General features: G+C 35.2%; 1 protein-coding gene across 1 annotated transcript; it reads left to right on the top strand.

Moving 5' to 3' along the window:
* On the top strand, positions 1 to 837 carry LOC120200841 (zinc finger A20 and AN1 domain-containing stress-associated protein 6-like). The gene is made up of 2 exons (XM_039201590.1): positions 1 to 106; positions 203 to 837. Exon 2 carries the CDS (start codon positions 269 to 271, stop codon positions 761 to 763), a length of 495 nt encoding a protein of 164 aa, XP_039057521.1. The 5' UTR covers positions 1 to 106; positions 203 to 268; the 3' UTR covers positions 764 to 837.
* The last annotated feature ends 13,396 nt before the right edge of the window (positions 838 to 14,233 follow it).

Here is a 14,233-nt window from a genome sequence, read left to right as displayed (position 1 = left end):
CCTCCTCCCGTTTTATCTTCTCATCCCTCCCCGTTTAATATCACCCTTCCTTTCTCATAATTCTTTCCTTCGTTTCATATTCTCTTTTTTCTTTCAAAATTCAAAGGTATTTTTATCTTTTTTATAGTTTTTTAAATTCTGTTTTGTTTTATATTTTTTTAGCTGTTTCTAAATTTCGATTTTCGATTGTTTGTGTGTTTAGATCTTGCAAATCTCTTTTCAAACGCAAATTAAAGGAAACTATTCAGTTCTTGAAGAAAAATACAAGATGGCGGAGGAGCATAGATGCCAAGCGCCGGAAGGCCACCGTCTTTGCGCTAATAACTGCGGTTTCGTAGGAAGTCCGGCCACGATGAACCTTTGCTCTAAATGTTACAGAGATTTCCGTCTTAAAGAACAACAACAAGCTTCTTCCGCTAAATCATCTATCTCTGCCTCTCCTTCGTCTTCATCAAAGGTCGTCGAATCCGTTTCTCAGGTACCTCTTCTGACTCTCCCTGAGGTAAAAGGAGTTTTGCCGGTTTCTGCTGTCGCAATTTCCCCGGTGGAGGAACAGAAGCAGCTGCAACAGCCAAATCGGTGCATGGTTTGCAGGAAACGGGTAGGGTTGACGGGGTTCAAGTGCAAGTGCGGGATTACGTTTTGCGGGTCTCACAGGTACCCGGAGATTCACGGATGTACGTTCGATTTCAAGAAGGCTGGGAGAGAGGAGATCGCACGCTCTAATCCTGTGGTCAAAGCAGAGAAGCTCGTGAAGGTATGAGAAGAAGATGGAACCGTTGGATCCTTTGACTTTTAATGAGAAACATAAGTAAAAATTGTCAAATTGGTTAAGATCACGACACATGTTAAGGTGGTGGTCCCTCACCTTTAAAAATTGGGATTCTTCAAGTTGATGATTTGGATTTGATGAAATGATTTTTTATTACACCTAATATTCGGCAAAATCACCTAAGTAATGAAGTAAGAAACAAGAATTTCTAAAATAAATATCGAACTTTATATTTTAGAGTGTTCTTTATAGTGGATCGGGGAATATGCATGGACCACCATATGTTTTTATGAAGATGCATGCAAGAATCAGAAAACATAAAGATGCATGGAAGACTCAATGTCTTTCCAACCTTCGCGCATAGCTTTTTGGGTGCGAAAATGGTGATGTTGTTGTCGGTGTTCTTCAGTTGGCAGAGGATGAACTTATCTGGGTCGTTATTGGAGCAAAAAAACATGGGAGCTAACGAGCATCGTTAATGGAGTTTGGAAAGACGAAGAAGATAAGTTAAAAAGATAATGCAAAAAAAAAAAATTTGTCTTCCGTGCATCTTCCATCGAAGACGTCTTGTCTTATGTAGTCTTTCCAAAGATAGCAGGTGATCCACACTAATTTCTATTGACACAATAACATTCACCCTGTTTGAAAAAATAAATTTTGCAACACTCCATATGAATAAATTCATTTGCCCACTTCATTATTGTTAGTTTTATCGATCAACCAATAAACGTCAAGAGGTGGTGAATTGATCTTTTAAAGAATTTGGTGGAAGCAATCAAAAAATAAAATTTTTGCACAACGTTTAGAGTGGTTCGACTTTTCAACTAAGTTTACATGCACTATCTTAGCATCCACACTAAGTATTTCTTTCTTACCTTTAGGGTGTGTTTGGTTTACGGAATGTAAGATTACCAGTGGGAATAAAAGATTACCAGGGAATAGGATTACTGGGAATGTTGTATTTTGTGTTTGGTTGGTTTAGCAGGAATGTAAGGTTACCGTGTTTGGTTAAAGGAATAAAAGATTATTGGAATGTATATTTGACCAAGTTGTCCTTATTATATATTTGTTTTTTTAACAAGTTTGAAAATATTTATATATTTTCTTTAAAAAAAATTAAATTCATAAAATTTATATAATTTTTTTTACAAAATTGAAAATATAAAAATGTTTAATAAAAGGGTAAAATTTTATTTTAAACCATTAACTTCATATAAAATTTTAATTATAGATTTTTTTTGTAAATCTAAAATAGTTTAAGGATAAATTTGTAATTTAACTTTCGTAGAATTTTTATTATTCAATGACATAATAAGAATATTTTTGAAAGAAAAAAATTAAGGGCGTTTTAGTCCAAAACGCTAGTAATCCAACAATACCTAAGGAAAGGGAGGTAATGACATTCCCGGTAATATACCCAAAAAAATCTACTATTGGTAATGTAAGATTACCGGGAATGATATTCCCGGCCAACCAAACGGGTGAATGTAGATTTCATTCCCATGGGAATCTCACATTCCCCCAACCAAACACACCCTTAAGGACAATGTGTAACCTTACAAACACTTTAATGTTTATATCCAAAATCCTTGAATACTCACTCTCCCAAAGAGTAATTTCACAAGGCAAATGTGTTTACAAGCAATAAGATCTCACTCAAATCACACTTGAGCAAATTAAACAATAAGGCTCACAAGTGTATTACAATGAAAAGATTGGGAATTTAAGCACAAAAACTCTTTTGATATTGGTAAATTCTTTCAATGATCTTTATTGTTGTTCTCTATTTGAATCTTGGTCTCTTTTATGTCTTCTAATACCCTTCTAGCCGTTTGGACCAGTTGGTGGTTGATTAGAGCCGCTGGAATAATTAACTTTGAGCACTAAATGCTCACCTGTAACATTGGTATCGAAATCATGAAAAGGGTATCGAGACAAGCAACTTAACGGTCAAAATTATAGCCGTTGAGGCCTTCGGTATTAATACTGTATAGTGAGTATCGATCCTCACCTATCGATATCGATACCAACACCATGGTATCTATACCAGAAAAGCAGTCTAAAAATGGGATATCGATACTCGCATGTTGGTTTCGGGATTGGGGAGGGTTTTTGGACAAAAACAAGTATTTTTTAGCTTTGAAAAATATGTATAGCTTGTTTAAAGACTCAATAACGCTTAAGATTATTTTCTACAATAAAAATTATTTGAAAATGTTCTATGACAAATTTTCATAGTTTTGTGAAAATGCAAATTTTAACAATAAAAATTAATTAATAATTCATGTTATATCAAAATCAAATATTGATTTAACAATACTAAGAAGTTTTCTCCTAATATTCATGTCATATTTAAAATAAATATTATTTCTAATACTTCATTCTTGAAATATAAGATTACGTGACACATTACTGAGAATGTTATATTATGCATAATGTTATTTGAGGCTTTCAAACTTTTATAAGAAAAACTAAAGTGATCATTGTATTGTTTTTACACTTAATGTGGTCTTCAACCTAAAAAAATCAATGTGACCCTATAACCGATAATTTACATCATTGTTCGTTGCAATGTTAATGTGGCAATTAACGATGCTAATGTGGTGGTCTATGATGCTAACGTGAAAATCTATAGTAACTGATGACATGAAAGATGTATACATGTAACGTATAGACACAAAATACTATTAAAAGTTATAGAAAATAAAAATATAACAAGTTATCAAATAATAGATTATTAATTATTAAAAAAAATAAAAATAGTATACATAATATATACATATAATATATAGACACAAAATTTAGGTCCAAAGCGACATTACTTATGCACCTCATTTCGTCTCTCTTTTCTCCACTATATGCATCTTTGGCATGTTTCGATAGACTAGGTAAAGGTGAGGATGGTTATTTTGGTTTTAAGAGAGGGTGATGATATTTTTTTTTCTTTTTTTTAGGGGGGAGTTGAGGATATTTTTGATTGGTTTCGACTGATTTTGTTGATTATGAAGTTTTTCAACTTTCACTGTACCAACTGTTGATAACAAGTTTATCTTGTCGGTTGTAAACGATTCACACTTTCTGATTTGAGCGGAGAACTGTAGTCGATGTTTGAAAGAATAACAAGAGATTGAGCCATCGTGTAGAAAAAGAAGGATTGGTTGTAGTAATGACCAGTTCATCATCCCTTTTTACAGTATTGATTGAGAGGCATATCTATTGATCTTTAATGTATGTGTCAGTTGTAAAGTCATTATAATTATTTTTAGGTTGATAGATTAGATATATTTAATAATTAAATTTTAAATTTTATTACAAAAAAATATGTGGGACTATTAGAGATCTTATACGAAGATTTATGTTTGTACTATATGTGGCTTGAGATTTTCTGTCCGAAAGAGCTAGGTAAAACGAATGAATCATCTTAAGATTCCAGGCTGGCGAAGGGATGGTAGTTTTGAGGGGTATGATAGTTATATATAACTAATATATGTTTCTAAATATTACATATATTATTTGTATTTTAAATATGTATATATTGTGTGTTTATATGTTTTATTTATATATGTATGTATTATTATTTATTGGTTTTATATAAATATATGTACAATTCTTAAATCGAGGTAATACCTTTGTGTGAGAGGGAACTATGAGATTGTTTTCTAAATTATGAGTGTGGTCTTAAGGATAGTTCGAATAAATATATACGCATTTTACCTATTCAAATAATTATTATTACTATTAATTTTAAAATTATTCACTTTATTATTTTAATTATCAATTATATGTAATTCCATTCATTACATGCATTTGATTTAGTTAATTGTTGTATTCATCCGAGTATCGGCTGTTATATAATAAGGTAATATTGTTTAATTTGAAAAATTAACGAGTACCTTAAATCGCGGGTGGCAATCTTCATTAATTTTCCGAATAAAAAGGATATTCTTCTCAAACACTGAATGAATTAAATCATGTTTTAAGGCAATTACTTTTCAAAAGTTCACTCTTTTAAAAATAAATGAAAGGGAATGACCATGGTTTAAATTCATATCTAAATTCACAATTCTAATTATTAAAGATAACATATAATCGATCAGGTATTAATTTCGAACATTGTGAGGCTGCTCATTCTTTTTCACGCGTAATTAACTCTCGAATCTTTTTCAAAATGAATTTTTGATTAAATGTAGATATGTTATGTCTTTTAAAAGGAATTTTCTTAAAACTTATTTAAAAAGATGATTTGTGGGTATTCAACTTGTCTAATTCAAAATATTCGATAATGACTAAAAAAGATTAAGGACTATTTCAACATTGATAATGTAAACTTAAGGAATTTTCTTAAAACTTATTTAAAAAGATGTGTTTTAGTATTCAACTTACCTAAATCAAAAAGTTGATAATGACGGTAAAAATTTTGATTTTTTTTTTAAATTGAGTTCTGTCCAAAAGCTTAAGGATTATTTCAACATTAATAATATAAGTGATCAAAACATGACCATTTAAATTTAGCAAGTAAAAATATACAACATTGAAAGAAAGAACCTAGAGTATATTTTCTTTTTTCTTTTTTCATTTGAAAATCAAAGAACTTCCAGTCTTTTGGGGTTCTGAAACGTCAACATTAGATATTGGGTTTAGGGTTCTTAGATCCATGGCGGATTTTGGTAATTTTGAACCTTTTGATTGATTAAAGTTTTGGGTTTTTAGGCCACGATTTTAAGGTCTAACGAGGGTTAAGTCCATGGTATTTGGGGTTTGCCTTAGGGGGTCACCGCTACGTGAGGGTAAGATCGCCATACCCATAACCTTACGTGGGGCGGATGAACTTGGATTCACGTGGTATCGGAGAGGTTTCGAATGATTCTATTATCTATAAATGATTAAATAATTAAATTTATTAAATTAAATTAAAATTAGAATTAGAATCAAATTGATAGAATATATAAATATTGAGGATAAAATATATAATTATGCTAATATTATTAATTGTCATGTCATCATTTCTTTTCTTATCCCTTTGATCCTGACAGAGAAAAGAGTATACAAGCACAAATTAACTTAAATCAATATCAATCATTACAACCATGAAATCATCTCGAGACAAACCGAATCAAAATACGTCGAATTTCCATATCGAAGAGCCCAAGAGGCCAGCCCATAAGCCACAATATTACAATCTCGAGGAACAAAATGAACAACATAACACTCATTACTATCCAAAATCCGACATGTACCACGAAGATGGAAGCTGAAAGTAGACAGATCATTCTCATTACAAGATACTTTATTGACCAATAACACAAAGTCAGTCTCAAGGACCACTTGGGTCCAAGCATTCTCCTACGCAAACCGGAGACCAGTGAGAAAAGCATGAATCTCAGCAAGGCCTGTCTCACCACAACCTGGGGATGCTGACGCTTGCTCTCCCAAGACCTGATCAAAAGAATCACGAGCAACGACACCAACTGCTGCCAAGCGAGAAACTGAATCAAACACACCATCGACATTGATATTGACAACACCCGGATCAGGAGGCCACCACTTCGTTGTCATGGAGGGATAAAGAGGAATCTGGCCAAAAGATAACATAGACCGAGAGCCAGTACTAAAAGAATCTCGAGCCTGCACAAACTCTTTCTGCAGCAGTCTTGCATTCATAGCTATCACCCAAGGAGTAGGGATGGCAAACGGGTACAATTTCGTGGATTCCGCACCGCATCCGCTCTAATTGGAGCGGGGATGAGTATAATTTTAGCGGGTAGTGGGCGGGTTGTAGATTTATAAAGTGGTACCCGTCGTGGGTGGTGGGCGGGGTAATGGGTTTGAGATATTATCCGCCCCGCATCCGCCCTCCCCGCATCCGCTCGCCCCACATCCGCCCGCCCAGCTAAATATCTATTAGATTTTGGACCATTATGAATTTAGGTGTAATTTTAGAGACTAATTTATAAATTTTAATATTGTATAATATATAACATATAATTTAACCAAATATTAAGGATATTTAGTCTTTAATCTGGTCTTTAATTAGGGAAATATTCGGCTCTTTGATTAAACCCATAATCCCACTAACCATGTCACTTTCCATGTTTTTTAGCCCATGCTGCCCATCCAAACACAAATTAGTCGTACTATATGCATTAACATCAAAAGCAGCAGTTTCCATATTCTTTAGCCCCTCAAAACCCATATTAGGCGCACTATGAGCATTAACATCGAAAGCAACTCAACATTCCAGCTCTGCGACTACATGCTCCCTACAATCTATCTCCATAACATTCGTAGAGCCACTCCTCTGACAAATTGAAGCATGCGTTGCTACCCCATCACGAACTGTCTGTGAACCAACTCCAACATCCCATTAGTTTGCTGTCAGGCGGGTCTAAATGGGTATGTCGCTAGTGGGTAGTGGGTGTGGGGATGGATTTGAAAATGTACCCGAGTGGGCGGGTGTGGATTTGAAAATTTGTACCCATCATGAGTGGTGGACGGGTGGTGGATTGAAAAATATTAGGTGGGTATGGGGATAGGGGAGGGGGTATCCGCACCCGACCCGCCCGTTTGCCATCCCTACCAAGGAGGTTGAAAAGTATTACCATGAACCATCGCATTACGACCATTCCAGATATTCCAGAAAGTGACAAAAAGTATTGATACTTTCTCCTCCTCCAGAATGACCAACATAATCTCTAACCAAGAGATGGGACACACTGTCGGGCAAGACACTACAACACCAGAGAACTCGTTAAATGTTAACGATAGGTTGTTCGAGTGACATCATTTAAAGAGATTAGTAGTTTGATTGAAAAAATTGAAAGATTGAAGGTTAAAGTGAAAAGAGACAATAATTAAATTGTTATTGGTATAATTTACCCATTTTAATAGAAACAACCCCTTCTCCACGAGACTTTTAAACTCCTCCAATTTTGTTTTAATTAGCTTTAAAATGATTTAATAAATTTAATTCGTGTTTAATCCATGGCAGAAACGACAAGTTTAACAAACCACTAAACTTCCCTAAAGTTTCAAATTAGCACCAAAGTTCGTAGACTCTACAATTTTGACCCCAAACTTCCACATCTTTGTGATTCAATCCCAAATTTCAAAATTTCTTCCAATAAGCCCCGGAATTCAATTTTAATTCCAACTAAAGCCCCAATTCCTTCTAACCAAAAAAATTAACCTGATTTCGGGGCATGATAAAGCGGTAGGTCATAAAGCTATTTCTGATAGTATGATCCACAAATTAGAAATCGAAAAAGAGTTATTCTTATTGGACTATTGAGAAAAATACGAAGAAAGATGAGTATAGAAGAAATAACGCTTGCTATCGATTATTTGTTTGATTGGCTGTTTCTTGGTAGTGCGGTGGTTTATGAGTTGATGACCAACTAATTTAAGGTTCATGGTTTCAGAAGTTGGATTTTTTCTTCTTCTGATAATACATAAGAAGGGTGAGTAACTTTTTATGATGATGTATGAAATTTTAATGAAATGTGTTATTTGCATTTGAATTGAACCGTAATTTAATGGACCAAGAATGGTTAAACAAAATATTTGCATTTATTTGCCATATCCATCATTTATAGACAATGAACAAATAGTAGCTGTTCAAAAGAATAAAGTTCAAGCAACAGTGCTTGAGATCCATACAAAAAATATCATGTAACTACAAAATATTTCTATATCAAACATTACGATTAATTAAAATGTTAAAAAAAATTCTTTGGGGTACTACCTATATGGAAACAAATGTCACATATTCACTAATCATAAGAGTTTAAAGTACACTTTTTCTTGGAAAATAAACGAGTACAAGTAATTTCCCTATAACCAGATTAGTGAGAATGCGAAATAAAAGCGGAAAAATAATACCCGAATTTGATAACGGAGTTCAGCCAATTTGCTTATGTCTCCGGACTGCTGCAGATCTTTTACTAAGAGAGAAAATTTACAGGTGTTTACAAAACACTCACTACTCACAAGAAAGCTCTCTAGTATAGGGAGAAAGAAATGATTTTTTGGGATGGTTTTGAAGCTAAATGAGCTAGGGTATTTATAGTTGAAACTAAGGACTTAATCTTGTAAATACCCTAAAGCCTAGGGATTAATTGTGATTATCCCATTATCATTTTTCAACAAACATCTACCAAACTTTGAAAAACTATTTTTCAAAGAAACATTTACCAAACTTTGAAAAGCATTTTCAAAGAAACATTTACCAAACTTTGAAAATCATTTTTCAAAGTTGGTTGCCAAACTTGAAAATCATTTTAACAATACTTTCAACGATCTCCCACTTGAAGACTGATTTTAATATGTCTTCACACCTCGATCAATGCAATAACTTTTCTAGTCTTGTTACTCTAGCATGCCAACTGAAGTTGAACACAACTTCAGTTTGTCTGTAGTCACCGTCTTTGTCAACATGTCTGCCGGATTTTGAGCTCCACTGATCTTTTCAAGTTTCAAAATCCCATCTTCCAGAAGAGACCAGATAAAATGATATCGCAATTGTATGTGCTTTTTCCTGGAATGAAAAGACGGATTCTTTGTTAGATGTATAACACTTTGACTGTCGCAATACAAGACATTGTTTTCTTGTTTCTTGCCTAACTCTTCCAAGAAACTTTGGAGCCAAGCCATCTCCTTGCTGGCTTCCGTAACAGCGACATATTCTGCTTCAGTTGTGGAGAGAGCAACTATCTTCTGTAGTTGAGAAACACAACTCACTGCAGTTCCTCCTAGAGTATAGACATACCCTGTAGTGCTCCTTCTGATGTCAACATTTTCAGCTAAGTCAGCATCTACATAGCCTGTCAGTATCGTATCTCCACCTTAAAACAAAGTGCTTTGTTTGTAGTACCGCACAGATATCTAAGGATCCATTTGACTGCTTCCCAGTGTACCTTGTCTGGATTATTCATGTACCTGCTAATAGCTCCCACTGCTTGAGCAATATCTGGTCTGGTACAAACCATGGCATACATTAGACTTCCAATTGCTGAGGCATACGGCACCTTCACCCTGTGTGCACGTTCTTCCTCCGTCTTTGGTGATTGTTCTTTGAAGAGTCTAAAATGAACACCTAAAGGTGTACTTACTGGTTTAGCATCTTGCATGTTGAACCTGGAGAGTACTTTGTTGATGTACTCAGCCTGTGATAACATCAAAGTCCTCGACTTTGTGTCTCTCTTAATCCTCATCCCAAGAATCTGCTTTGCAGCCCCCAGATCCTTCATAGCAAACTACTTCGACAATTTTTGCTTCAAGTTTATAATCTCTTGCATGTCTGAGCCTGCAACGAGCATGTCATCAACGTACAACAATAAAATAATGAAGCTATTGTCGAACCTCTTGATGTAGCAACAATGATCTGCTTGGCATCTAGTAAAACCACTGTTACTCATGAAGCTATCGAACTTCTTGTACCATTGTCTAGGATCTTGTTTTAAACCATACAAGCTCTTCTTCAACCTGCATACCAGGTTTTTCTTGCCTGCCTCTATGAAGCCTTCTGGCTGCCTCATATAGATTTCTTCCTCCAAATCACCATGAAGGAAAGATGTCTTTACATCTAACATCTCAAGATGTAAATTCTCTGCAGCTATAATTTTCAACACCAGTCTGATTGTGGACAATTTTACGACTGGAGAGAAAATTTCATTGTAGTCAATACCTTCTTTTTACTGAAAACCTTTGACAACCAATCTTTCTTTGTAGTGTTTTCTCCCATCATGCTCTTCTTTGATCCTGTAAATCCACTTGTTGTGGAGCGCTTTCTTGCCTGGTGGTAATTCAGCTAATTCCCACATCTGATTTGACATAAGCGAGTCCATCTCATCTTTCATGGAAGACTCCCACTTGACTGAATCCTCCACTTGCATTGCTTTATCATAGCACTCTGGTTCACCATTGTCAGTTAGCAACAAGTAGTGCAAAGAAGGAGAATACCGTTGGGTTGGTTTAGGAATTCTAGAGGAGCGTCTTAGTTTCGGTGTGTCTGGTTCTTCTTGAACTACTTCAGGACTGATTTGAACATCATTTCCAGAAATCTCCTCGAACTCAGCAAATTCTTTTGTTTCAGCTTCGGTATTGGAGCTGCTTGATTCTACAGTTGACCTGTCTTTGTACATCACATTCTCATTAAAAATGACATCTCTGCTTCTGATGATCTTCCGATTTTCATAGTCCCAAAATCGGTAACCGAACTCATCACCTCCATAACCAACAAAGGCACATTTGTTGGACTTAGTATCAAGTTTACTTCTTTTAGCAGAATCTATGTGTACATAAGAAATACAACCAAACACTCTTAAGTGTGAAAGGTTTATTTCTTTCTTGCTCCAAACTTCCTCCGGTATTTTGCCATCCAAAGGAACTGAGGGCCCACGGTTGATCAAGTAAGATGCAGTGTTGATAGCTTCAGCCCATAGAAATTTGGGCAATCTGGCATGTATCCTCATGCTTCTGACACGTTCATTCAGAGTTCTGTTCATGCGCTCTGCTACACCATTCTGCTGCGGTGTCATAGGAACTGTTGTCTCCATCTTGATCCCATTGTTTGCGCAGAAATCTCTGAATCTACGATTTCTGTACTCTCCTCCATTGTCAGACCTCAACCGCTTGACTTTCAGATCAGTCTCATTTTCCACCATGGCCTTCCATTTTCTGAAGGTATCAAAGACTTCTGATTTCTTCTTCAGAAAATAAACTCACACCTTCCTTGTAGAATCATCGATGAATGTGACATAATATAATGAGCCTGCAAGAGATGGAACTGGAGATGGTCCCCATACATCAGTATGAACCAACTCTAACCTTTCTACCTTGGGTGTCTTACCAATCTTTGCAAAGCTGACTTTCTTTTATTTGCCAAAGATGCAATCCTCGCATAGTTTGGCATCTACATTTTTTAGATTCGGCAGCTTCCTTTTTGACAAAAGTGTCTTCATCCCTTTCTCACTCATATGGCCAAGCCTTTAGTGCCATAGGTTTGATTTTCCATCAGCATCTGCTGCAGTAATGATATTCTCTAAATTTGAGGTTATATAGAGACTACCAGTATTCTTACCACGAGCAATGACGAGTGCTCCTTTGGTGATCTTCCATTCATATCCTGAAAAAATTGTGTTATATCCTTCTCCATCAAACTGTCCTACAGAAATCAAATTTCTTTTAAGGCCAGGAATATGTCTCACTCCTGTAAGCTTTCAGGTAGTCTGGTTTGGCAGCTTTAGTCGGATGTCTCCTTTTCCGATGATCTTCAAGGTTTCATCATCAGCTAGATGAACCTTCCCAAAATCACCACTGACATAGTTCTCCATGATTTCTTGGCATAGGGTAGAGTGGAAAATTTCCCCTGAATCCAAGATCCATGATTCAATCGGACTGTTGACGCTTAGAATCATGGCATCACATGTCTCCTCAGTAATATTTGCAGATTCCTGTGCGCCGATATCTTTCTTCAGTGCTCGGCAATCCCTTTTAAAGTGACCCTTCTTGCCACAATTATAACAGGTAAAATCTTTCTTTCCCGTTCTTGATTTTCCCCGTCTGGATTTCGATCTACCACGATTTGAATTTCTTTCTGAAGTTCTCCCTCTGGACTCCATGTGCAAGGCTGAGGAGGTTGATGCTTCACCCGATTCTCTCCGTCGAATTTTTCGCTCAGTACCAGATCCCGAACATCGTCGAATTTTAATTTGTTATTTCCCGACGAGCTGCTGACTGCTGTAACAGTAGCATTCCAACTGTCTGGTAGAGATGATAAGAGAATTAAAGCTCGAACTTCATCATCAAATTCAATTTCCACTGAACTCAAATGGGTTGTGATTGTGTTGAGTTCATTTAGGTGTTGAGCCACTGATGCCCTTTCCGCCATCCACAAATTGAATAATCGCCTCATCAAATGAACTTTGTTTGAGGCTGATAGCTTCTCATACATACTGGAGAGAGCCGCCATAAGACCTGCCGTGGTCTTTTCTTTTGCTATGTTGAAAGAAACATTGCGGGATAACGTCAGTCGGATACCTCCGAGGGCTTGTCTGTCAAGAAGAGTCCAGTCTTCATTCTTCATGCCCTCTGGTTGCTTTCCTGAGAGGGGTTGATATAGATTTTTCTGGTACAGAAAATCTTCAATCTGCATCTTCCAAAAGCCAAAGTCCGCACCATCGAACTTTTCAATTTTCACCTTCCCTTCGTCTGCAGCCTCGCTCCCACTCGAATCTGGCTTCGTTTGGATCGTTTCTGACAATTCTTGCGAACCACCGTGTATTAGAACACCTCCGTCGACAAATTCGTATCTCCGACAAAATTTTACTATTCACGAAATTTACTATTCACATGAATAGTAATAAATAGTAACATCGCAAAAAAATTGACAAAATTTACAACCAAAAGCTCTGATACCAGTTGTTGGGAAATAAACTAGTACAAGTAATTTCCCTATAACCAGATTAATGAGAATGCGAAATAAAAGCAGAAAAATAATATCCGAAATTGATAACGTAGTTCAGCCAATTTGCTTACGTCTCCGGACTACTGCAGATCTTTTACTAAGAGAGAAAATTTACAGGTGTTTACAAAACACTCACTACTCACAAGAAAGCTCTCTAGTATATGGAGAAAGAAATGATTTTTTGGCATGATTTTGAAGCTAAATGAGCTAGGGTATTTATAGTTGAAACTAAGGACTTAATCTTGTAAATACCCTAAAGCATAGGGATTAATTGTGATTATTCTATTATCATTTTTCAACAAACATCTACCAAACTTTGAAAAACTATTTTTCACATAAACATTTACCAAACTTTGAAAACCATTTTCAAATAAACATTTACCAAACTTTGAAAACCATTTTTTCAAAGTTGGTTGCCAAACTTAAAAATCATTTTAACAATACTTTCAACACTTTTATTACTATATTTTTTAACCTCTAGCATACATTGTATAGAACCTCATAAATATGTAGATCTCGTAATTGACTATCATCCGATTAAGAAAAATAGTGTGATTAATGTATTCAATAGTAAGATTTTACCTGGTAAATATCTAAACTTTTGTGTTAATCTATTCCAATATTCAAAATATATCTATAAACTTTGACAACTTAGATAAAATTTTATTCATCTGAGTACAATTTTACATTTTATTGTAAATTTTAGTTTATTTGTCTAAATAATTTTTTATTGGACTTAAAACACTAATTTTTATTTTTCCAATTAAACCTTTTTTTATAATTCTTACAATTTTTTTATTTTTCCAATGTTTATATTAATAATATAATATTGCATGATTCAGTTAATCCTTAAAACATCTACAAGTACATAGAAGTTACTAACAGTATTAGCCACTGGGATTTGTTTTGTTGGAGAAACTACCAATTCCTTGGCATTTGTACACGAATTCTGAAATCACATTTTTATATACATAATTATTCATTTCGTTAGTTAGCCC

Source organism: Hibiscus syriacus, unplaced genomic scaffold (genome assembly GCF_006381635.1).
Source record: "Hibiscus syriacus cultivar Baekdansim isolate YM2019G1 unplaced genomic scaffold, ASM638163v2 tig00006570_pilon, whole genome shotgun sequence".
NCBI classification, from domain to species: Eukaryota; Viridiplantae; Streptophyta; class Magnoliopsida; order Malvales; family Malvaceae; genus Hibiscus; species Hibiscus syriacus.
The sequence above is the reverse complement of the archived record's forward strand: the minus strand, read 5'-3'. Positions and strand labels throughout refer to the sequence as shown.